Here is a 25,861-nt window from a genome sequence, read left to right as displayed (position 1 = left end):
GTTTGGTACCATGGAGACAGCATTAGAGCTGGACTCAAGGAATCCTGGGTTCAAATCTTGCCTTAGACACTAGCTATGTGAGCTCCAGCATATTCATTAACTTCTCTGGGCCTCAGTTTCCTTACATGTCAAACGAGAAAGGTGGAGTGTGACCTCCAAGGTCCCTTCAGATTCTGAATCTATGAACTGGGTCCTACTTCCAGTTTCCCACTGACCTTTTGCAATTTTATTCAATAAGGATTTAATAAGCGCTGCCTCTGTGCTAGGAAGCGCCAAAGACAAAACTGAAATCGTCCCTGCCCCTCAAGGAGCTTACCTTCTACTAGAGGGAAGCACCACACAAACATAAGTAGATAGAAGGTAACTTATGAAACACATACAAAGTAACTGGGGGTTTGCCAAGGCCCTGGGGCTGGGGAACAGGAAAGGGTTCATGTACAGGCCGACTCGAACTAAGTCTAGAAGGAGCTGGGGATTCTGAGGAGGAGCTCCAGGCACCAAGACAGACTGTGCCCCCAAGACGGGAAGAGCAAGTCATGACTTAGTCTGTGCGGCTTGAGGGGGCAGAACGAGGGCTGCGGGCAAGGCTACTTCTCCATTCTGAGCCACGGTTTTCCCTTCTGTAAAATAAGGACATTGGATCAATGATTGGATAAAATGGTCCCTTCTGCTCTCCATCCTGTGTAACGTATAGAAGCAGATATTAGCTTAATATAAGGAAGAATTTTCTAATCATTTGTCGTTCAGGAATTTTAAGTGTGTCTGGTACTCTGTGACCCCTTTTGGGGTTTTCTCGGCAAAGAGGTTTGTTGTTTCCTTCTCCAGCACATTTTACCTCAGTTTCCTTAATTGTAAAATGGGAATAATAACATGGTTGTTGTGAGGATCAGACCAGATATTTGTAAGATGTGCCTGGCACATAGCACATACTCTAGGAATGCTTGTTCCCTTTCCCTCCTGCCCGATTCCAATGAGCCCTTAGTGCTTCCTCCCCTCCGGGGAGCTCGGCACATGTCTGTGGCTAGGACACTTGCCCTGTCTCATTAAAGGGCCCCAGCTCTATCCTCATGCAGACTGAGCTGCTCCTTGGGGAGCCTGGGCCCCTAGTGAGGAATCTAGTTCCTTCTTTCTTTGGCCCTCACACTCACACACATACACACACCACACATACCACACACACACACATCACACACACCAAATACACACATACACATCACACAAAACACACTCACATACCACACACACCACACATACCACACAAAACACACACACTCACATGCACACACATATACTACACACAACACACACAGCACACACAGCACAAACACACTCACACACACACACCTCATACACACATACACCACTTCCCTCATATGCACCCATTGGACTGAGCTCACCTCAGTCTTCTTTGAGAAGGAGCAGGGAGCCCCTCTCCTGGTGCTGCTGGTGCCCAGTTTCAGACTCCCGAGGTTTCCTTCTAGGAAGGAAGCCTCCTTCTCAGGCCCAATGGCAGCTCTCCCTGCTTGGGAGTACAAGGGGAGAGGCAGCCAGAGGCTGGGGGCAGCTCGGGCTCCTCTGAAGGGCCCATGCTCCAGCTCCCACAGCTGTGAGGGCAGAGGATGCCCCTCCCCCTCGCCCACAGGATGCTCTGGAGAGAGGAAGAAGAGAGTGGGAGAGGAAGGCCTTTCCCTTCTCAGTCTGCTCAGTGGGTGACTCTTCCTGGCTCACTGGTGGATCCTCTTTTGATGCTCCCTCCCTCCCCCCCCCCTGCTGCCATTATGGGGCCACAGTGTCATCCCAAAGCTCCAAGGTTGCTGAGCTGTTGTGTTCCCAGCAGGGGCCGGGGAGGCTCTGCATGCACCATAGGACAGTCCCCACACACTCATCCTTACATATGGAGTGTAGGCCCATCCAGCTCCTACACTTGGAAGAACCTTGGAGAGCAGCCAAGGGAAACCTTGGTACCTGAGCATCAGCCAGAGGAGACTCAGGGAGGGCCACGTCTGCTGAAATGAGTGAGGGGCTATCACAAGACAAGGACTGATGACGTGCACTGTGAGGTTCCAGAGGGGATGGCTTGCCTGGGCCCAAGTGGAAGTGATGAGGAAGACTGTAACCTACAGGCATTGAACGTCCCAATGATGAGCTCTGGGCAGTGACCCCCTGCTGCCTCCTTGGGGATGAATGATCTCCCAGGCCTTGCATGGCTGCCAGACAAAGGCATTGCAGGGGAGGATTTGGCCCACATGACTTCCAGTCTCTTCGTCTCTGAGGTGCCGTGATCCCGGGGCTCGGGGAGAAAGGCCCCGGGGAGCCTGTCTCCTTGCCAGCTCAGAGAGAAAATGCTGAAGCAGCAGATTTCCTTGTAATGAAGGATCCTCCCTTCCCCCACTCCTTTTTCTGGCTTTAATATTTCATGAGGACGAGATGCAGTGGCCAAGGTCCATAAGAGAATATTAATGTTCAAAGTATTCCTCCTGCTCACCAGGAGGAGAGAGGGGAAGTTAGCACTGAAGATGAAGCAGGTAACAGGGCAGAGAATTATGGCAATGCCATTTCTGTCAGGCTGGAATCTTCTGTAGGTGGTCAGCAGCCCCCAGAGGCAGGCTGGAACTCCCGGACACTTTGCCCATGCTATTTCCCTGACCTAGAAGGCCCTCCTGCCTTCATCCCTGAAACTTTAAGGGATTTACTTTAAAAAGTCTCACACCCCCTCCCCCCCCATGACTGCCATGACTAACTTTGGCCAGCTTCAATCACAGACTTGGAATTTGTTGTGGCCTCAGAGCCCGTCCTAGAGATGAGGAGACTGAGGCCCTGGGAAGTGAGGAGAAGGTCATGTAGGTGGAGAAGCCTGAATTCAGACACAGGTCCTCAGACTCCAAATCCAAAGCTCCTTGTCTCCCCACCCACCCTAGCACGGAAAGTGTGGAGGTTTGATCTAAGAAATGACTTATTGAACATGTACAATTCTAGAGGACATAGAGAGTGTAGAGAGGAGACGGTCCCTGCCCTCATGGAGCTCCCAGTCTAGTACAGGGAGAAGACAAACACCCAGATAACTCCAGCACTCCGCCTTGCACAAGTGCCAAGAAGGGGGAGGTAAACACGCGAGAGGGAAGGTTGTTGGCTACAGCTTCCTGGAGGACAGGGCACTCGAGTGCAGAGGGCTGAGAGTGTGGACTGGACAGCCTTCCTGCCCAACGGTCCCAGGTGCTTCGCTCTCCTGTCACTGACACTCCTCTTCGACCTGCATCCCCCAGAGACCCTAAAACAGGGTTTGTGCTTGGTGAGCGTAGTTGATGTAGTCAGGCAGCCAGTCAATTAGCATTTATTAAGAATTTACTTTTTGTTAGACATTGTACAGTGGGCACTGGGTAGCGTGTGCATATGTGTGTGTGTGCATGTTTGTGTGTATATGTGTGTGTGTGTGTGTAGCCTGGGAACTTCCTTGATGTTTATCCCTATAACTTGAAAATTTGGGGGGTATGGATATTATATATCTGAGGGGTGGAGATGGGGAGGGATGGGGGCAGGGTAGAGACATGAGACTGCTCCAGAGTCAGGAGCCAATGAAATCCTGAACATCCTCAGTCTCCAGGCGCTGAGCTCCTTATTTCTATCAATGGTGGCATCATCTGGCATCACTGAATTGAGGATATTCAAAGTCTTGATGTGGCCTTTGATTCTTTCCTGTTCCTCCTCTAATACCTTACCAAGTTCTGTGGATTGTGGGCCAGTACCATCTTGTTCTAAAGACTTGGAAGGGGGCAGGGGTGAGGATCATAGAAAAGTGGGCAGGGGAGGGTTCAGGTATCCCAGGCATGGGAATAATTGTGTGAGCAAAGGTAGGGAATGTCAGAGAAAGAAAGAAAGTGAGAAAAGGTCAAAACTGTTTCATATGAAATAACTGGAGAAGACTTGGGAGAGTGGGGGGGGGGAGGCTAAAAACTGTCCTTAAGTAATGAAAGGTTTTCATGTGAAAAAGGAATTTGATGGACTATGTTTGGCCCCAAATGATGGTTCTGGGAGCAAGAAGGAGAAGTTAAATAGAGGCAGCTTTGGACCTTCCCAACCATGACAGCTAACCCAAAGTAGAATGGGCCACTTTGCTAGGTAGTGAGTTCCCTGTGACTGGAAGTTTCCAAGAAAAGCTGGGTGGTCATTTGTCGGTGAGCATGGAGCATGGGCCAGTCCAGGCTCTATGCACATCAATGTCAGGGAGGCTGTAGAGGTAAGTGTTACAATGGATAAATTCTGAGGTCTGGTGATTCTAGGATTCCCTGGGTCGGATCAGATGGCATGGTGCAGACTAAGATGGGCCTCATAGAATGGTAAGGATTTGGACAGCAGGTGGGGAAAGGAGAACATACTTCTGATTGGGCCCAATCACAGAGCTGGAAGGAGGCTGTCAGATTGGGGAGGGGCAGTGAGATGGATCTTGGCCTGACAGGAGTAAAGGTGTGGAGGCTGTGCTCAGGAGAGCTGCTGGGGCTGAACGGTGGAAAGCTTGGCTACCAGACTGAAGCATGCGGATCTGACCCGCTTTTCTTCCCTCATGAAAAGAAGCGTGTCAGAGCTGCCGTTCAGAAAGAAAGGGAGAGGTTCCGATGCCACACTCCTGAGGGAGGAGAGGCCAGATGCAGTCTTGGCATGCAGCCGTCATGGCCCTCGGAGAGGAGAGAGCAGGCTGAGGATGTACCATAACAAGCAGACTCTAGCTGGAAGCCCCAGGGCCCTCAGGGCTTAAACATACACAGACTTTTAGACAAATGACTGACCTAGTACAAACAGGAGACTGTCCCAGCATCCACTGGAGGAGATTATAAGATGCTCTGGAGCAGGGAAGTGAGGTTATTTTCTGAATGACCTAATAAGGAAGAGGAATGAAGGGCAGATACCCAAAGAACCTAACTCTTAACTGGGCCATGTGTGCAAGAGTCTAGGGGGAGGGAGAAGTCAAGCTCACTTTCCAGGTTTATCAGTCTTTATCTACACATGTCTTGGGGACCTGGGGCCCACTCAGTCAAATCAGTTTTCTCTGGCTCATCTGTCAAACAGACAAAAGCTGAAGACAAGGGGTGCCTACTTCACAGGATTATGTGGCCCAAATGAGATAACATGGGTGACAGGCAATGTAATCTGTAAAGTCCTGGCCAAATGATAACACAGGCATGTTGCGGTGGCTTGTTCCTTCTCTTTTCAGGCACGGGCTTACTCCAGGAAGTGGTGTACCTGGTGAGTCAGGGGGCTGACCCGGATGAAATTGGTCTGATGAACATCGATGAACAGCTTCCTGTCTTGGAGTACCCTCAGCCAGGGCTGGACATCATCAAGGTGACTGACCATTCTCTGTTTGTGCCTGTGTCTGTCTGAGTCACAATCAGCTTCGGTTCAGTGAATACCAGCCATGGGGGCTCCTGCTCTGGGTACTGGGTTTATGCCAAACTTTAGGATGCAGTGGAGAATGTCAGACTTGGAATTAAGAGGTCTCGAGGCTCCCATAGTGCCTCTGCTGCTCACTACTGTGTGACTTTGGAGAAGCTGGTGAACTCTGAGCCTCAGTTTCCTCAACTGTAAAATGGGAGTGATGATACTGGTAGCACTTAACTCAGAATTAGGGCTGTTGTGAGGATACAGGGAGAGGCTCTGTGTAAAGCACTTGATAAATCTTAAAGCCCAGTATGAAAGCCTATTGTTATTATTATCAATCCCTGCATCAGAGAATTCACAGTCTAGCAGAGGCATAAGAGATAAACACAAATAGCTATAATGAAATGGAAAATAAAGTAATAGTATATTTTATAAAATTTTACAAATGTTGAAATCAATATTTATGCCTGTAAGACATAGTCTTATAAATATTTCATGAAATAACCTAATAAATAGTAATTAAGAAGATTCCTAAGAGTTAGAGCTGTCCTCAAGTGGAATGGACTGTCTGAAGACGTGGGGGTGGCAGTGATCAAGTGGTGGGGTGAGCAGGGATTGGCCCAGGGGGCCACTGAGGTCCCTTCCAATTCTTCAGATCAGTGATTCTGTGAGATGCCCAGTGTGTCCTAGTACAGATTACATTCATCCCCTTCTTAAGAGCGGGGACTGTTTGCACACAGTAAGTGATTAATAAATGCTTGTTGAACTGAATGGACCCACATGAGGAAGGTAAAAGAGAGGTGCTCAGTGAGTTGTGGTTTATAGGTGGGAACATTTAAATTGATGATATACAAATCAATCAATAAGCATTTATTAAGCACCCACTGTTTGCCAAGCACAGAGCCAGGAGATACAAAAACAAAAATGAGAGTCCCTTCCCTGAAGGAATTCCCATTCTATGAGAGGGTGAAATCAGGCACATAAATAAGCATGTACAGAACACACAGAAATAAGTCTAGGTCAGCGAGGGGCCCCGATTGAGAGGCTGGAGCCAGGAAAACCTGAATCCAAAGCCTGCCTCTGATGCTTACTAGAAAGCCTGCCTCTGATGCTTACTATTTGTGTGAGATCCAGCCTGTCCCTTAACCCCTGCCTGCCTCCGTTTCCCCATCTGTAAAATGGAGATGATAGCACCTCCCTCCCAGGGCTGGAAGGATGGAGTGAGATCTTCATAAAGCCCTCTGCAAACCTTTAAGGGCTGTAGAAATGCCATTGCTGTTGCATTATGTGTTGCATTAGCATTGCTTGTATGTTGTCCCTTACAGAGTTGTTCAAGGCAAGCCCTTTGTAAACAATGAAATCCTGCAAGCATGATTATACCCATTTGACAGATGAGCCAACGGAGGCTCAGAAAAGTGACATGACACTCGATGACAATATTCAAAGACAGATGAGTCCTTAGAGGTCATTGACTATTTATTTATTGAGTCCTTAGGGATCAATGAGTATTTTGCAGAAGGGGAAACAGGGTGAAGATTCTCTTCCTACTCCATGGGATTGTTGTGAGGAGAACCCTCTAAAGCTGTGAGCTATTATTAATTATTAATACTAATCATCATTCTTACTATCCATATTCTCTTGCAGGAGCTCACATCCCCTCGACTCATCAAAAGCCACCTCCCCTACCGCTTCCTGCCTTCAGACCTCCACAATGGCGACTCCAAGGTAGCGACCCCCAAGTGCTTTCTCAGCCGCTAGGACCAGCCCTCGGGAGGTCAGGGAAAAGCTAACGACGTGTCTTCCTGTTGGCAGGTGATCTACATGGCACGCAACCCCAAAGACCTGGTGGTGTCTTACTACCAGTTCCACCGCTCTCTGAGGACCATGAGCTACAGGGGAACATTCCAAGAATTCTGTCGAAGGTTCATGAATGATAAATGTAAGAATGCATTGCTTTGTGGGATTGACCAATGTATTTCTTAGGCATTTTAGCTTTGTTTAAAAATTACAACTGGTTAGTCAGTCATTCATTTCCCTAAATACTTGTCAGCCAGTCCTATATGCAAAGCCTTAAGTTGGGTGCTGGGAACAATGCAAAGGTAGATAAGTTATAATTCCTGCCCAAATGGAACTCCCAGGCTAGCTGGGGTGATTGGAGAGGAATGTAATTCACTCTACTCCAGAGCACTGTGGTTCTGGGCTTCCCTCAATGGGGTGTGGATCACAGCTCCTCCGTGCCTGCCCATCTCATGCTTGTCCATGAGGTTGCCAAAGGGAGGCTGCCAAATGTGCCCTCCTCTCAGAGGTACGAGCAGTGTGGGGTGGAGGCTGCCCACTCTCAGCAGCCCTTCTCTTCTGGTCTGCCCTTTCTTTTATGACATCCTTTACCTTGTTCTTCCTCCTTCACTCCACCTCTCCATTTAGTCCTTCAGACTAAAAACATTGTGTAATCGCAAACTTGAAGTAAGCATGGCTAGTCACCTCACCCATTCACCTGCCTCAAGGGGGACTGTCTCCTGAATTCTAGCTCTGTACCACCAGCTGGACATGTCCACTTGGACTTCCTGAAGACTTCTCAAAATCAGCACAGTCACCTCAGGACTCTCTAGGCTTCTCCCAAGTCTGGACCCTTCTCCAAATCTCCCTGCTTCTATTAAGGGTACCACCATCCTTCCAGGGATTGAAGTTTGCCCCTGAGTTATTCTTGACTCTCTTCTCTTTTTCACTCTCTGTATCACATTGGTGACCCGGTCTTATCAATTCTGCCTCCATGGCATTGCTTATATCTATGGTCTTCTCTTTACTCACATGGTAACTATGCCACTCTTGGCTCTCATCACTTCTAGCCTGTCTTTTTACCACAGACACCTACAATCTTTCTTCACTATCGATCCTCCATAGCCAAAAAGTAGCATTACTAAGAAAGACATAGATCTGAGCAGGTCATTCTCCCACTGAAAGTCTCTACAATGCAGAGATTTGAGTGGTGGGCTTGAAGTCAGAAAGACCTGAGACCAAGTCTTGCTTCAGGCAGTAACTAGCTGTGTGACCCTGAGTAAGTCACTTTAATCTTTTTTTTTTCCCTAAATATATTTTTTTGGAGGTGGAAGTCAAGGCAGTTGGGGTTAAGTGACTTGCCCAAGGTTACACAGCTAGTTAAATGTCAAGTGTCTGAGACCAGATTTGAACTCAGGTCGTCCTGACTCCAGGGCCAGTGTTCTATTCACTGTGCCACCTAGCTTTAATCTTTTAGCATTATTTTCTCTTCTGGAAAATGGGGGAAATAAAGCACCTACTTCCTAGAGTTGTAAGGATAAAATGAGACAACATATGTAAAGTTTTTTGCAAATGTTAAACTGTTATGCAAATGGGATCATTAGTAATAATAATAATAAATCTTCATTGGTTTCCTATTTTCTCTAGCATAAAGTAAAAACTGGCATTTAATGATCTCCCACCTACCTTTCTAAGTGCCTTTCCTATAATTTCCCTTAAGCCCTCTGTTCCAGTTAATTTGGCCCAGTAGCTATTTCCTACACTTTATAGGTCATTTCCCATCTCCATGCCTGGGTCTCCAGATCCTAGAATTCCTGGCTTCTTCCAGGTGCCATCTCTTACCAGGAGTCTTCCCTCTCCCCACCTCCACAAGAATCAGTGCTCTCTCCCTCCTGAAATGACTTTTTATTTGCTTATCTGTGCACGTTTTATATTCCTCGAGTAGAATACAAACTCATTGAGGGCAGCAACCACGTTCTTTTGGTCTTTGTATCTCTAGCTTATAGCAAGGTGCTTGGCACAAAATAGTTGCTTAATATGTATTTGCTAAAAACTGAAGCCCCTTAGCATCTTTCTGCTTAAGTTTCCTCACATGAAAAATGTGACTAGTAATTGTTGTGCCTCCTACAGGGTTGTGGTGAAGAAAAATGCTTTTAAAACCTTAGAGAATGTGTTATTTTCATTTGTTCTCATTTGGACTAGTGTAACAGTTAACCTTGCTGCCTCTAGTCGATCCCTTCCCCAAACTCAAGTAATTTTCTTAGGTTGCCACTGTGACTAAAATGAGGGTCAAGCCTTCAATGACTCCTCACTGCCTACTAAATAATGGAACTTTCAATTCCTCCATTCAAGGAAGCCCTTCCCAAGATGATTTCTTTTTAAAAATTTATTTCCAGTTTCAATTCCTCCCTTCCTCCCCCCCTCCTCCACCAACTGAGAAGGCAAGAAAAACAAAGTCTATTACAAATATGTATAGTCATATAAAACATATTATTGTATGTCATTTAATAAAAAAGAAAATGAGCTTCCATCTGCTCTCCGAGTCCATCAGCTCTCTCTGTCTGGAGGTGGATGGTATGTTTCATTATGAGTCCTTTGGAATTGTGGTTGGTCATTGTGTTAATTAGAATTCCTAAGTCTTTCAGAGTTGATCATCCTTACAATATCGTTGCTATTGTAGAAACGATTCTGGTTCTGCTTATGTCACTTTGTATCAAAAAGTCTTCCTAGGGCTTTCTAAAACCATCTCCTTCATAATTTCTTACAGCACAAGAGTATTTCATCATATCATATGCCACAACTTGTTCAGCCATTCCCCAACTGATGGACATCTCTTCAGTTTCCAATTCTTCCAATTACAGGAAAAAGAGCTGCTATATATATATATTTGCACCTAGGGGTGTATCAGCAAGCACCCCAGCGTCCCCAGGGTGTCTGCCAATACAGGTTCTTAGATCTGCTTTGTTAAAGGAAAGCAACTCAAAATGGGTTAACAAGCTTACTTAAATCAGTCAAATATGTATCATTTAACTAGTTCAGGGGAAAAAGGTCAGCACCCTGAACTTCAGAATATACAGACAGAATTATCAAGACAGAAACAGATCAAGTAGACAGATTTCCAAACTGTCCAACCACTACATCCATACCAAATCAACATCTGGGTTTTTCAAAGCCGGGGGTGGGGAGGGGGAGGGGTCTCAACAACCAACGGCTTCCCAGAGTCTCATCTGATCAAATCACAGAACACTTCTCAAAGTGAGCCCCAAAACAAAGCTACACATCAGGGCTTATATAGCCTTCTCCTGGCTCAGAGAATGTAACAACCTTCTGGACCCACTGGCTAATCAAAAAGTATCTACTGAAAAACAAGCCTCCCTCCCCAGGCTCCAGGTGCACTTTAGCCTAGGGGCAGGGAAGATCTTTAAATTTACATTCCCATTACAAGGGGTCCTTTTCCTCTTTTCTGAATCTTGTTGGGGTAAAGACCTAGTAACAGCAATATTACTGGGTCACAGGTCATACACATTTTAATAGTTTGTTGGGCTTAGTTCAGAACTGATTAGGGCAGTTTACAGTTCCACCAACAGTGCATTAGTGTGCCTATTTCCCCACATTTCCAGAATTTGTAATTTTCATTTTTTTGTTCACTTAGTCAATCTGATAGGTTGAGATGGTACCTCAGAGTTGTTTTAATTTGTATTTCTTTACTTATTGGTAATTTAGAACATTTTTTCATATGGTTACTGATTTCTCCCTCATATTCTTTGACCATTTATCAATTAGGGATTAGCTTTTATTCTTGCAAATAAGGGTCAGTTCCCTGTATATCTTAGAAATGAGACCATTATTCGAGAAACTTGCTGCAAATATTTTATTCTGATTTCCCGTTTCTCTTCTATTTTTACCCACATTTGTTTTGTTTCTGCAAAATCTTTTAAATTTTATATAATCAGAGTTGTCCCTTTAACCTCCTGTGACCCTCTCTTTCTATTGTTTGGTCATGAATCATCCTTATCCTTATCTGTTATCTAGAGATCCATAGACAGGCAATTTCTTCCATACTTCTCTAATTTCCTTATGATGTCACCCTTTATGTCTATATCATGTACTCATTTGGAACTTATCTTGGTATGTGATGTGAGATGATGGTCTATCCCTAGTTTCTGACTGTTTTCTAGTTATCCCAACAAGTTTTTTTTTAATTAAATCGTGAGTTTTTGCCCTAGTAGCTAGGATCTTTGGGTTTGTTAAAACTAGCCAATTGTGCTGCTTTGCTTCTATATATTGTAGACATAATTTATTCCACTGATTAAGCTTTCTTTTTTTCTGACCTAGTACCAAAATGTTTTGGCAATTATAATTCTATAGTTGTAGATCAAGTACTGCTAGATACCCTGCCCTCTCTCTCTTTCCCTCTCTCCCTCATTCTCTCTCTGTCTCTCTCTCCCCATTGATGCTCTTCATATTCTTAGACATTTTTCCCTTTCTAGATGATTTTCTTTTTAGTTCTATAAAGTAGTCCTTTGGTAGTTTGATTGATATGAAACTGAATAAATAAACTGATTTATGTAGGATTGTCATTCTTATTTTATTGGCTCAGCCCATCCATGACTAATTAATTTCTCCAATTATTGGAGTATATAGTTGGATCTGCCTTTATTTGTATAAACATATTTTATAATTTTGTTTATAAAGTTCCTGCATGTGTTTTGGCAGGTAGACTCCCAAGTATTATATAATATCTAAATTATTTTAAATAGGACTTCTCTTTCTAGCTCTTCCTGCAGGATTTTGTTGTTAATATGCAGAAATACTGATAGTTTGTATCAATTCATTTTTTTAGTCTTGCAACTTTCCTAAAGTTGTTCATTTTAAGTTAGTTTTCTAGTTGACTCTCTAGGGTTCTTTAAATATACCATCATATCTGTAATATAATGCCAAGGAAAGGCAACTTCCCAAGGTTCAGAATACCAGCATAGGTGCTCTCCATTTTATTCAGTGACAAACCAAGAACAGAGAAGGTCAAAACATGACATCATTCCAAATACAGCATTTACTAAGTGTGATTAAATAATCTCCAAGGACTACCCCACCCCAGGACCTTCCATTCATTCAATCAATTACAAAGTCCCTATTCTAAATACTACTCCACCCCTAGGCTGCACCTTTTTAGTCCACCACAAAGCCCCTCTTCTCAAATGGAGATTAGTTTCCAAACATAAGTAAAGTACCTTCATTTGTTCAATCACAGAGCACAAAAAGGTCAAAAGTTCCCCACCCCTGGATCACAATTGAATCTACCCCAGAGTTACATCAAGTTTAAGCACAGCACTTAATACCCAAATGGAGGTCTTTTCTTCATCTGGACAGGAGGCAAGTTCTCAGCAATCTTAGTTCCTGGGGAGACAAGGCTTAGCAAGGCCACAAGATACATTGCCAGTCCCTTCATGAATTCATCCTCTGTCTGAAGAACAGTCCTAGAACCCCTGAAAACATTAGCAAAACCCTCTCCCAGGATTTCTGTAAACATACAACCAGAAAATCCTTCTTCAGGGCTTCTGAACCGACAGAAAGGTTCCCAGACCCCTGCAACAACAGCACTGTCCTTCACCAGTGGACAGTATTCACTCTGTCTGCAGGACAGTCTCCAGACCCCTGCAACAACAGCACTGTCCTTCACCAGTGGACAGTATTCACTCTCTGTCTGCAGGACAGTCTCAGGATCTCTTAGCCAGCAGCCAGGTTCCAGGACTTCTTCAACAAAAGGACTGTCTTTCACCAGTGGACAAATCTGGCAAAACAACATCAAAACAGACAGACAAAGTACCAGCAAAACAGCCATGTCTTCTCAGTCCTTGGCAGCTCAGGGGGCAGGTCTCAAAAGTCCAGGGCGATTCAAAGTGGCCCCCAGCAATTCTCTCAGTCTCTCTCTGCCTCCACAAGGTGCTGCTTCCAAAAAGTTCCTCTGCCTCTCTCTTGTCTCTCCAAATCTACCTCACCAGCTCCTCCCAGTTCAGGACTCTCTTTTCACATCAACAAGTCCATCCCACAGGTGGGATTAACAAGCTCTGGGTTTTAACACAATTTGAAAACCAAGACAATACAGGGGAATCTTTATATTCCATTACTATTGCAATATCATCTACCAAAAAAAGTGAGTTTTATTTCTCCTTCACCTATTCTTATTCTTTTAATTTATTTTTTTCTCTTATTGTTATATCTATCATTTCTAGTACAATATTGAATAGTAATGGTGATAATGGATATCCTTGCTTCACTCCTGATCCTATTGGAAAGGTTTCTAGATAATGCTTGATGTTGGCTTTAGATAGATACTACTTCTCACTTTAAGAAAAGCTCTATTTATTCCTATGCTTTCCAGTTTCTTTCTTTTTTAAACAGGAGCGGGTATTGTATTTTGCCAAAAACTTTTATTTAAATCTACTGAAATAATTATATGATTTTTGTTGTTGTTTTGGTCAGTCATGCTTATAGTTTTCCTACTATTGAATCAGGCCTGCATTCCTGGCATAAATCCGGCCTGATTATGGTGTATGATTGTTTTTTGTGATGTATTGCTGTAATCTCTTATTCAATTTTCTTTTCTGCATTAATATATACTAGGGAAACTGGTCCATAGTTTTCTTTCTCTGTTTTGAACCTCCCTGATTTGGGCATGGAAACCATATTTCTGACATAGAAGGCATTTTGTTAGGTCCTTTTCTTTACTTATTTTTTCAAACAGTTTATTAGTACTGGAATTCATTGTTCTTTTAATGTTTGGTAAAATGAATTTGGAAATCTATCTGGTCCCGTTTTTTTCCCCTTTGGAGCTAATTTATGGCTTGTTCAATTTATTTTTCTAAGATATGCCTATTTAAGTATCCTATTTCCTATTCTGTTAATCTAGTAATTAATGTTTTTGTAAATATTCTTGGTGCAGTTAGGTGGTGCAGATAGAACAATGGGCCTGGAATCAGGAAGATCTGAATTCAAATCTGTCCTCAGACATTTAGCAGCTGTGTGACCTTGTGAAAGTCACTTAACCCCTATTTGCCTCAGTTTGTCATTTGTAAAATGGGGACACTTTGAAGAAGGAAATGGCATACCATTCCAGTATCGTTGTCAAGAAAGCCCCATAGACAAAGTCTGTGTGGTCACATAGAGTTGGACATGACTGAACAACAAATATTCATATATTTAATTTAAATTGTCAGGTTTACTGACATATAGTTGGATGAAACAGCTCCTAATAATTGCTATAATTTCTTCTTCATTGATTGCAAATTCACCTTTTTAATTTTTGATGTTGGTAATTTGTTTTTCTTTTTAAAAATCTAACTAATGGATTATCTATTTGATTGTTGTTGCTGTTTTAAGAACAACCAAGTTCCTAGTTTTATTTATTATTTTTTTAAACTTTCAGTTTAGCTAATCTCTCCTTTGGGTCTCAGGATTTACATTTTAGGTTTTAAATTTGGGGGAGTTTAATTTGTTGGTTTTCTAATTTTTTAAATTGCAAGTCCAATCTATTTTGTTCTTTTCTCTTGTATTGATGTGCTTAGAGATATAAAATTTCCCTTAAATAGCTGCATCCTGAAAATTCTGTTACATTGTCTCATTGTTATCTTTAATGAAATTATTGCATTTCTATGATATTTTCTTTGATGTACCCATTCTTTAGGATTAATTTATTTAGTTTCCAATTAATTTTTAATCCTTATTTCAAAGGTCTTTATTAAAAATAAAAATTTTATTGTGTTGTTGTTAGGAAAAGATGAATTTAATATTTCTGGTTTTCTGCATTTGTTTGTGAGGATTTTATGCTTTAATATATCAGTTTTTGTGATGTTTCCATGTACAGCTAAGAAATAGGCATATTCTTTTTCTATTCCCATTCAATATTTCCCAGAGGTTTATTATATATAATTTTTCTAAAATTACATTCATCTCTTTAACTTCTTTCTTGTTTATTTTATGATTAGATTTATCTAGTTTTGAGAGGGGCAAATTGAAGTCACCCACTATTTCCTCAAGTAACTCATTGAACTTTTCCTTTAAGAATTTAGATGCTATACAATTTGGTGCATATATGTTTAGTGTTGATATTAATTTATTATCTATAATACCTTTTAGCAAAATGTAGTTTCCATTTATCTCTTATAATCAGATCGTTTTTTGCTTTTGCTTTGCCTGAGATTATGTTTGCTATCCTTACTCTTTTTTTAAGCAGCTGAAACATATTAGATTCTGCTCCAGCCCCTTATTTTAACTATGTGAATTTTGCTGTTTCAAGTATACCTCTTATAAATAACATATTGGTGGATTCTGAATTCCAATCCATTCTACCACCCTTTTCCATTTTATGAGGTCATCCCATTCGCATTCACAATTAGGATTCCTAACTCCATCTTATTCTATCATGTTTTTCCTTCTCTTTTGTCCCCATTTCCTCTTTGAGAGCCTGTTTTGATTCTGACTACTGGTTCCCTTAGTCTACTTTCCTCTTATTCCCTCTCTCTTCCTTCTCTTAACCCCTTTCCTACCTCCCTGTTGGATAAGATGAATTTCTATATCCAACTGTGTATATCTGTGTATTCTTCCATCCTTTAACCAGTTCAGATGAGAGTGAGGTTCAAGAGTTGCCCACTCCTCCTGCTCACCCCTTCCTTGTATTAACACTTTCTTGCACACCCAATTTCTATGAGATCATTTTCCCATTCTTCCTTTCTCTTCCCTCTTTTCCTGATGCATTTCTCCTCCCCACCCTTCCACTGTTCTTTTAAGATCATCCAAACAAAACAGAATCACACCCAGGACTTCTGTCTAATTAGACTCCCTGTAAGACCCCTGATGATAATAGAGTTCTGAGAGGTTACATTATCCCCATATGAGAATGTAAACATTAGTCTCTTATGATTTCTTACTCATGTTTATCTTTTTTATGCTTCCCTTGAGTCATATGTTTGCATTTTGCATTTTCTACACGGTTCTGTTCTTTTCATCAGGAATACTTAGAAGTTTTCTTTCATTAAAGATCCATTCCCTGCCCCTCCCCCCCCTTGCCTCCCTCCCCCCTGCTCCAGGATCACACTCTGTTTTGGGGTAAGTTGTTCTTGGTTGTAAGCCTATATCCTCCTCGGAATGAACACAATGCTCTAGAAGCTGGGCTGACCAAGGCACAGGCACCCCTTTATTCCTGGAAGCCAGGCCTCTCTTAAGATCCCAATAGCTTTTGTTGGCCTCTGCATCACACTGTTAACTCATGTTACGCTTGCAGTCTCTGAAGCTATGCTCCTTACCTCTCTCCTCACCCTTATCCAGAGTTGGCTCATGCTGGAACCACAGTGCTTTAGGGAAATAAAGAATTAGTTTTGGTCAGAGCTGGGCCTACATGGATGGTAAAGAAGCCATAAGAATGTGATTTGATTTCATGGTCACTTAAAGACCCTTCTGTCCAAAGGGCAATGGGAACTAAAATTCCCTATCTAATGTTTTTTTTTTTTTTTTTTTTTTTTTTGTGGGGGGGGGTAAGGAACTGAAGGCCTATCATTAAAATGCACATGTGTTACCTGGGAAAGGTCCATCCCCACAAACTGATCAGATTTCCCCCATTCCTCTGATCCAGCGGGGAGGAGACCACTCAGAGAAGGGAATGTAGGAGAGGTCAGTGCTGCTAGGTGGTCAGTAGGGAGGGAGGGAGATCAGGAGAGACTGAGAAGCTGGAATGCTGCCAGGGAAGACAGCAATGAGGATATTGGGTAGGGGAATCAGGAGACCCTTGAAAGAGGGGGAAAGGGCTTCCAATGGGCTATCAGGGCTGAGAGCATTGAATACAGAGTTTGGAGAGACCTAAGAACTAAGAACAAGAAGGTTGGATGTAGGAGGATCTCATCAGCCCCCTCCTCCCACCCCTCTGACAGATGAGAAATCAAGGCCCAGAGAAATGAAGTGGCTTTCCCAAGGTCAGAGCCAGGATCTGAACCCAGGTCCTAGATCACACTCAGGGTTTCTTTTAGAAAGTGAATTAACAAACAGGAGAGCATTGAGAGGGGGGCCACCAAGATGGTGGAGGGCCTTAAGACTGAAGCTCCCTGGAAGAATTAAAGATGCTTAGCTTGCAGAAGAGGAGACTGATGGGGGTGGGTAGGTGAGTGGGGGCCATCATCATCATCATCACAGTCATCATCGGGCTTGTGCTCTTGGACTGCAGAGGGCAGGTTTAGCACTAGTGGTGGTCATTACAAGAAAGCCAGTGTCAGGCCTACCTGTCTCAGGAAGAGTCATTCAAGGCCTCCCAAAGGGGAGCAGAGGCAGGGCAGCTGCCCACAGACCAGGGAAGCTGGGCTCTGGGGGGGACCCGGCAATGGGACAGAGGTTTCCTCTGCCCCAGGCCTGCTGTGAACGAGCATGTTCCCTGTTGTTTTTGCAGTAGGATACGGTTCATGGTTTGAGCATGTCCAGGAATTCTGGGACCATCATATGGATTCAAATGTGCTTTTCCTCAAGTATGAAGACATGCACCGGGTGAGTGGCTTCTGGAGGCACCAGTGCCCTGGGCTTTCGAAGGCACTGCCTGTTCCCCTCAGGCAAGGTTCCCATCATGCCCCACCTCCTCATACCTTTCCATGGATTCACTTTAAAATGGGATCAGATCCTTTATGGCTAGGGGCACCTTCAGGGGTGAAGGACTTCTTCAGGAAAATGGATGCGTGAGGATTTTCTGGTATGAAGAATTAAACCAATTCTTATATTCCTCAGCACACACACAAAATATGCTTTTGGATGTGTGTGCATATGAGAGAGAGACAGAGACATGGTCAGAGACAAAGGTAGAGGGAAAAACAGAGAGAAAGAGACAAAGGGAGGGTGAAACAGAGAGAACAATATTTGTCAAATTAGGGGAGCAATTCTGTCTCTGACATGAAGAGATTTGGAGGTTATCATGTCAGAAGTGGAAGGGGCCTGAGAGCTCATCTGGGCCGACCCCCTCATTTTACAGAGGAGGAAACTAAGGTCTAAGAAAGGCATGTGACTTGCCCAAGGCCATAGACCTGGTAAGTGGCACTGTAGGCCTCCTGGCCCCCAGCCCAGTTCCCTTCTCACTGGCCTTGCTCACATACATCGTGTGTGCATGTGCAAATCTCCCGTCTGTCACACACACCAACACATGTGCTCACACATGTTATCATGCCCTTTTCCATACACATATACAAACACTGTCCCCCTTCAGTTGTGCACACACTCATGTATAGCCTCTGCTCTCCTGGGCTCCCAGCCCAGAGCCATTGTGTTCACTGCTGCAGAACGGACAAGTTGGGTTAGTTCTTTCCACCGGCCTGTCGGGCCTGGAGAGGATGGTGTTAGATCTGCAGATCAGGAAGTCCTGCTCTCAGCTTCTTTTCTCTTGCCCTGGGGTGGGTTAAGCCCTCAGCCTCGGCTCTTCCTCTCTGGCCCTTCCTGGAAGTGGCCAGCAGTTGGAATCTTGGCTTCGATACCTGTGCTTAGGACTTTTGGCCAGTCATGATCCTCTCTGGGCCTCGTGTGTAAAATGAGGGGGCAGGATTAAAGAGATAATTTTTAAGGGTTTTTTTTGGCTTCTAATTTTATGATTCATTTTTGAGGGGAAGCAGCTGAGGCCCAGAGAAGGAAGTGACTTGTTCACAGTCACACACGCTGTTTAAATGTCAGAGCTGGTGCTCAAACTCAGGCCCCCCATGACAGTCCAGGATGCCTTTCAAATCTACCACTCCATACCATGGCTCCAACTCAGTAAGTCTTGACTCCCACAAAAACTCCAGGTGACTCAGGGCTGGGGATTTTGTCTCCCCCACAGCATTCAGCATCCAGCATGCAGCTGGTCACCTGGAGGGGCTCACGAGAGGCTGAAAAGACAGGCATTTAGGACCCGTAAATTTAGCATTTCAGAGTGGCAGGAGAAGGGAGCTGAGAGTTGGAGACCTGAGCTGGAGCTCCACTCTTCTCTGTATACCCTTGTTACTCTGATTTCCCCTCTTGAGGCCTCAGTTTCCTCATTTGTAAAAGGAGGGGTTGACTTCTCAGGCCTCTTCCAGCTCCAGATGCCATGACTAAGAGAGGATAAAGTGCTTGTGAAATCTTGCCTCTTCCCTCTTTGGGGATTTAGAATGTGGCATCCTCAAGTGTCCTGGGCTCTGGGCCAGCCAGCAGACTCCTGCTACACGGGACGAGGCTGGTCCCCAGCCCCAGCTCGCTGCATGCTCAGCTCTGACTCAGTTCCTCCCTTCATCCTCCTTGGTTCCATATGGGACTTGGCCTATGTCCACCTCGACAAGGGCAGGGGGTGAGGAGGAGGGCCCCTCTGCCCTCCAGCTCACGCACAGCCCTCACGCTTCCTGTATTCCCCCCCAGGACCTGGCGACGATGGTGGAGCAGCTGGTGAGATTCCTGGGTGTATCTTATGACAAGGCGCAGCTGGAGTCCATGGTGGAGCACTGCCACCAGCTCATTGACCAGTGCTGCAACGCGGAGGCCCTTCCAGTCGGGCGCGGTGCGTTCTTTCCTTCCTTCTCCCCATTTTCAGCACGTGGCCCACCCTCTGTCACACCCTTGCTGTAGAGTGCTGTGGTAGGCACCGAGGCAGCCCCAAGAGAACGCGCCATCTTGGCAATCAGATCCAAACACAGATAACATAAAAGTGCGCGGCATTGCCCTCTAAGTGCGTTATGTGAGGCTCGTGTAAGGGGGAGGCTCGGTGAGGGGAGGTCAGCACCGATAGAGGGGAGCAAAGATGCTGTCCTGAAGGAGACAGCTGCTCAGGCCTTGCCCCGTGGCCACCACCCTGGTCCAGGCTGCCACCAGCTCTTGCCCAGACCCCTGCAGGAGCCATTTCATTGATCTCCTCACCTCAAGTCTCCTCCCCACGCCAGCCATCCTCCACTCAGATGCAAAATGATTTTCCTAAAATACAGGTGCGACCTGTCATTCCCCTACTCTAAGCATCAAGAGTGCTTTGTTGCCTCTAGGATCAATTGTAAAGTCCTCTGCTTGGCATTAGATGCCCCTCACCATCTTGCCTGAACCTACCATTCCAGTCTCATTACATTCCTGAACACTAAGGGGCACAAGGCCACATGGGCCTTCCTTCTGTTTCTTACTCACCATACTCCATCTGCCACCTCGGCACCTTCCCATGACTCTGGGCCTTTGCCTAGGCCATGCAATTCCTAACCTCTTTCCCAGTTCAGCTAAGGAGCCCCTTCCTCAGAAGGCCTTTCTTAACTCCCCCCTGGTTGTATTTACTCTCCCACCCACCAAAATGACCCTTTATTTGTTCTGTATATAGGATGTATACACTTACCTGTGCACATGTGATTTTCCTACAGGAGAGTGCATGTTCCTTGAGGGCAGGGACTGTTTCCCTCTTTGGGGAGGTGGGATTCTTAGGACCAAGCACAGGGCCTGGCCCATAACAGCCATATGACAAATTGTTGAGTTGAAGTGAATATGCAGCCCTTTCTAGCTTCAAATCCTGGGATCACTCACTCCTAGGTTTTTCATAAGACAAACCACCAGTTACTTTCAGAGTTCCGCATCCAAATGTCTAGAATCCCAGAACCTCATAGTGGGCTTGGATTTCAGAGGCTTCCAGTCCATTCCTGTTCAAATTACAGCTCCTTTCTACAACGTTCCTCCTTAGTGCCAAGGCGGCTTGTGCCAACCAATGCCTGCTGGGTGCCAGGTGCTGGAGACGCCCAGTAGTAACAGCTAGCATTTCTAGAGGGCTTTACAACTTGTGGAGTGGCTTATATATCTAGTCTTATTAACAGAGCTGCAGGTAGGTCTTAACACCACTTTACAGAGGAGGAAGCAGATACATGGGATTAATTAGATTTGCCCATCAACATTCAGGCAGTATGCATCAGCGATGGAAGGCAACACCAGGTTTCTCCCGCTTCCCAGTCCAGTACCATTCTCATTACTCCATGCTGCCCAAAAGGCCTGCAGTCTCCCATCTTTGGACAGCTCTAACGGTCAGGAAGTACTGCCTTGGGCTGAGCCAAAGTGTCCTTTAGCTCTCCCTAGGCTCCTGGGGCTGCCCTAAGGAACCCAGCCAAATGAGATTATTCTTTCTACCCTGCACCAACCCTTCGAATACCAGAAGCCTGCTGCTGCATTTCCCCCTAAGATTCTCCTTTGTCAGTTCCCTCCATCGACCATCACATAGTATGGTTTCCTGGTGAATCTCCCCTCCATGCTCTGTCCCACTTATCCACATCCTTCCTAAAATGTGGCACACAAAGTTAAACCCAGTATTCCCAATGAAGTCTGACCAGAGAAGAAGGACTACTGCTTCTCCCTGGATTTGGACACAATAATTGATGATCTGAGGCCAACCACGGAGCAGTCCATCAGATCCTAGCCATTGCTTAAGGGCTGGAAAACATCCATTGAACTGAGCTACATTGTTAGTGACTGAATGCTGAGGTAGAGGTGCCCCTTTTATAAGCTAGTGGGAACAGTCCATTGTCAATCATACAGATTTGGTGATCTATGTCCATGGTCACACTGAATAGTTTACAATGGGAAAAGTCTGCTCTGGGTCAGATTTGGTCATTTGCACAGTTCTGTAAACCGGGTGACTGTTGTCTTCCATTATCTCTCTCCTGCAGAAAAGGCCAAGCCTCAGAGTGGTCCTTGCCTTTCTTTCTCATTGTTATCCAGAGGAAAGATGTGATAAGGCAATCCAGTCTTGCCAGTATGAAGATTTTCCTTAGCTGAGAGCAAAGTGGGAAGGGCGAGGTCTGTCCTGAGAACCTAGAGGCTGAGAAGGTTCCTATGTTATCCCTCCAGGAAAGAGGCTTTTCTTTTTAGTGTGCTACATGCCTCATGCTAATGGGAAGTTCATTCCCTCCACTGTTCTACAAATGAAATCATTTTTACAAAGGATAAAACTGAAGCACAAAGTGGTTAATTATCCATGATAGCACAGAGGGGAGCACCAGAGGTGGGGTCCTTTGTTCCTTGGTAGTTGCAAGTCAGATTGTAATACAGAGAAATTCTTTCAAAGTCTCTTGGGGTTTGACCAGTCCACCACTGAACTGTGCCTGTATCAGAGCATCAGATGTCTGTTGGTACATACATTCTGGACGTGTGAGTCCTACCTTGAGAGCTTCATGTCTGCAGAGTGGTATGTTTTGTGGGGTCCCTCCCATCTGGGAGGCAGCATGAGGTAGTGGAAAGCGCTGAGCTTGCAACTTTATTATTTGTGTCACCTTGGGCAGCACACTGCCCTCTCTGGTCCCCGGTTTCCTCCTCTGTCAAATGAGGGGGCTGGACTAGTCTACCTTTGCTTCCATCTCCACCTCTAGGACCCTAGTGAAGAGAAGATTCAGCAGGAAATGGTCCATGTAATCAAGAGGGTCACCATGGAAGAGGGAGTAGCCTTCTCCTGCTTGGCTCCCAAAGGTCAGATTATTCAAGAGTAGCACAGGCTGCCCCGGGAGGTAGCCAAGCAGTCAATGAATAAGCAAGCATTTACTATGTGACCACTCTATGCCAGGCACTGTGAGGAGCGAGCTCCTCCTCACCTGTGGTCTTCAAAGGAGACCGGATGGTAACTTGTTCCTGGTTGGGCTATATGAGCTGGGAGGAGGTCCCCACCAGCACTGATGTTCTCTGGTCCTGTACTCAGATATGCCCGGGGTCAAGTCATATTTCCCACTGAAGCATGGTTGTCCTACAAATGATCTACTGGCTCCTTCCCTAGCCCACCATGTTCTAGAGTGGAGTCTGGAGCCTGGTGTTTCCATTGCTCAGGGTTCCCAGAGCCCCTGTGGTTGAGGATTTGATGCAGCAGGCATATAGAAACCAAATGACACGTCTTCTGCTTTTCATTTCAGGAAGAGTTGGCCTCTGGAAGGACATCTTTACTGTATCCATGAATGAGAAGTTTGATCTGGTATACAAACAGAAGATGGGGAAGTGTGATCTTGTCTTTGACTTTTACTTATAAAAGAGAGAGAAAACGGAAACTACAAAAACTTTGCATGCTTGAAGCACCCGTGTCCTGTACAACTAGCTAGAAGCCCTTGATGCGTTCCCTTATGACTTGCTGGACAAACATTGGTAGCTCTGTGTAAAACAACTGGAAAAAGCCAACAGCTAAGTAACTGTAGGCCACGTAATTACCTTCAGTCCCAAACAGTCCTCTAACCTGTAGTGTTTGAAGTCCTTTATCTACTCGTATGAGTGTAAGCCGTTACAAAAACATATGGCTGTGATGGACTGTATTATATATAAGTACAAAGTATGTAACATATATGCAATTAGAATGTATACCTTTTCTGCCCCATCCTGATTATTTATTGTATTTTATAGAGCTTTTCACCAAGACTCTGAATAAACATAGTAAACCAAATAAATGTTCATTTCAGAGGGGAATCAGTGACAAGCCCAAATGGAATTCTAGAATGAACTCAGGGGTTAACTGTTGCATTTATTTTTGTAGTTGTATCATAAAGGGCACAATTATCTGGTTCTTAGATGAGTAATGGCTCCAAGTTGGAGGGGTGGGGATGGGGCAAGAATCTGGAAGACAACTCTTCCTTCTTTGATTTTTTCTAGGGCTCAGTCTTTGGTGCCTCTTCTGAAATGTAGGCAGATCCTGCTTCACATAGTTCCTTGATCTTGTGGAAGTGTGGCATTAATAAAAACAATACCAGAGGGGCAGTTAATGCTCTCAGAATGCTATTACGGATCAGACAGTAAGGCTGGTGGTTAACAGTGCTTGTACTCCAGGGCTGGTTTGAATCACTCCTAACCATCAGACCTGGTCTGAGGCAAATAGTCAAGTGATAGCAGGGAGAGCTTGTGCGAAGTGAGAGCAGGGTTGATGGTGGTGGCCGAGGCCACGTCATTCAGGGTGTGCCCAGAGATGCAGGAACTGGCCACTAGGTTTTCCAGATCGGGGAGGGCTTTCTGCACGGTTTTCTTTGAGTGGACTTAGAGGCTTGTGAATGCTGTTTGGAGAACTTCGGTGAGGGAGGCCTGACAAGGGGAATCCAGAACATGGGCATGTAACAGAATCTGAAGTATTTACATGGAAGATGACATTTACAGCGACAGAGAACATTAGCCATAAACTGCAACCGGAAATGATGTTTTACTCCACAGCTGCCTTTCTTTGTCCCCTAAGACAGCAGTCAACTGAAACTGGTAAGCCGACTGGCCGCTATGAGACTTCTAAAATATTCTTGCTTTTTCCATACTCTTTATGTCATTCTGTCTGTACTTGAGTCCTCGGCTGCAGGAGGAACATTTTGCGAGCTCGACACTGAACCTCCCTCAGACCAGTTCTTGCTCCTGTTCACACGAGCCCTGAACCTCATGGTATCTGAAGGGAAAAGGTTATATCATCATTGCCTTCCCCCGAAGTACAGACAACCCAGAGGGGTAAGAAAAGAGACTCTCAATAGCATCAGAGAAAAGCACGGGGAAAAGGAGAGCCAGAAGGGTGGTGGGAGGGGACGTGGGCAGCTGCTGTCTGGTTCTGAATCACTTTCTTGATGGGAACTGAGAGAATGCCTGTCTCTTCTATGATGAACCAGCAGCTGAAATGCAGTACTTACCCAGGTTCTAGGACTAGAAGGGCAGATACCACCCCAAAGGGCTCTGCTCTGGGCTGCTTTATTTGAAACACAGGTATAAACACTGGGTTTATACTTTTATTCCTTTTGAAATAAAAAAAAGAACAAGGCGTTTGGAGAGCAGGTGGCTGATAGCGTGGCCTGGCACCTTCTCTTGGCTAGCTGTGTGGGAGGCTGCTTTTCATGAAATTTTATTTCTATTTTTCTATTTTTCGTATTGTATCGACCTTAAGCACTGCATGTCCTTTCTGTGCTGGCTGGCTCGCTTCTCTAATAAAGATGTGTTCCGTGCCTGGGCTCCTTTCGGATGCCTCCATCCTCACAGTTTATGTTTTCTTATTCACAAAGGGCTGTAGACAGTCCAGGGATTTTCATCAGGGCAGAAGCTGCTGCCAAGGTGAGTGGACTTGGCTCACCCACTACCCCCTGCTGGTGAGGGTCTCAGAGCCAGGACTTGAAGGCGAAGCTCAAGGAACCTTGGGAAAAGGTTTCCTGTCTAGGGCCTCCAGCGCTTAATAAAGGTTGACCCTTTCCATTCCTTTTCCACTGACATGCCAAAGCTCCCAACCCAGCTCACCTCTGCAGATCGCTGCAGGGACCATCACACATCCAGGCCTCTAGCCCATCCCCCTTTGTCTAGGTGAGACCCCTGTCAGAGCCAGTTTTCCTCACAGTCACATTAAGGTCAAATTTCTTTGCAAAAGTGGAGTTTCCAGTCAACGAATTACCTATTACTTATGTTTTGGCTATATTTCCTACTATCCACTGGGGGGCTTTGCAGTCCAACTTCTAATATCTCCTGTATTCCATTAAAAATTCTTGGGTGCCTGTTGAAGTTCCAGAGTTCTACCCCCTTCCCATATGTGCACTAGAGGAGCTTGTGGTCTTCACGGTCTATTCATGTACATACACGTCGTGTCCCCTGATGGGATGCATCGTCTTACTGTATAATAAGTTTAGAGCCAAAAGGGATCTCTGGGGCCATTGAGTCAAAACTCTTCATGTTACCCAGAAGAAACTGAGGCTCAGAAAGGAAAAGTGACTTGCCCAGGGTCACACATCTAGTACATGTTAGAGGTGGGGTC

The 25,861-nt window shown here is 45.0% G+C and overlaps 1 protein-coding gene across 1 annotated transcript in view; it reads left to right on the top strand.

Moving 5' to 3' along the window:
- Positions 1-25,067, top strand: part of SULT4A1 (sulfotransferase family 4A member 1) — a 45,726-nt gene extending 20,659 nt beyond the window's left edge. The window contains exons 2-7 of the mRNA XM_069102905.1: positions 5,207-5,337; positions 7,018-7,098; positions 7,186-7,312; positions 17,582-17,676; positions 19,540-19,678; positions 23,031-25,067. Coding sequence (XP_068959006.1) covers positions 5,207-5,337; positions 7,018-7,098; positions 7,186-7,312; positions 17,582-17,676; positions 19,540-19,678; positions 23,031-23,143 — 686 coding nt within the window. The 3' untranslated portion in view covers positions 23,144-25,067. The remainder of the gene's footprint in view (positions 1-5,206; positions 5,338-7,017; positions 7,099-7,185; positions 7,313-17,581; positions 17,677-19,539; positions 19,679-23,030) is intronic.
- The last annotated feature ends 794 nt before the right edge of the window (positions 25,068-25,861 follow it).

The sequence above is a fragment of the Petaurus breviceps genome, unplaced genomic scaffold, assembly GCF_028583685.1.
Source record: "Petaurus breviceps papuanus isolate PSGF00001 unplaced genomic scaffold, PetGlider_PUasm1.0 558, whole genome shotgun sequence".
Taxonomy (NCBI): domain Eukaryota; kingdom Metazoa; phylum Chordata; class Mammalia; order Diprotodontia; family Petauridae; genus Petaurus; species Petaurus breviceps.
Note: the sequence above shows the minus strand (reverse complement) of the source record. Positions and strands in the feature narration are given on the sequence as shown.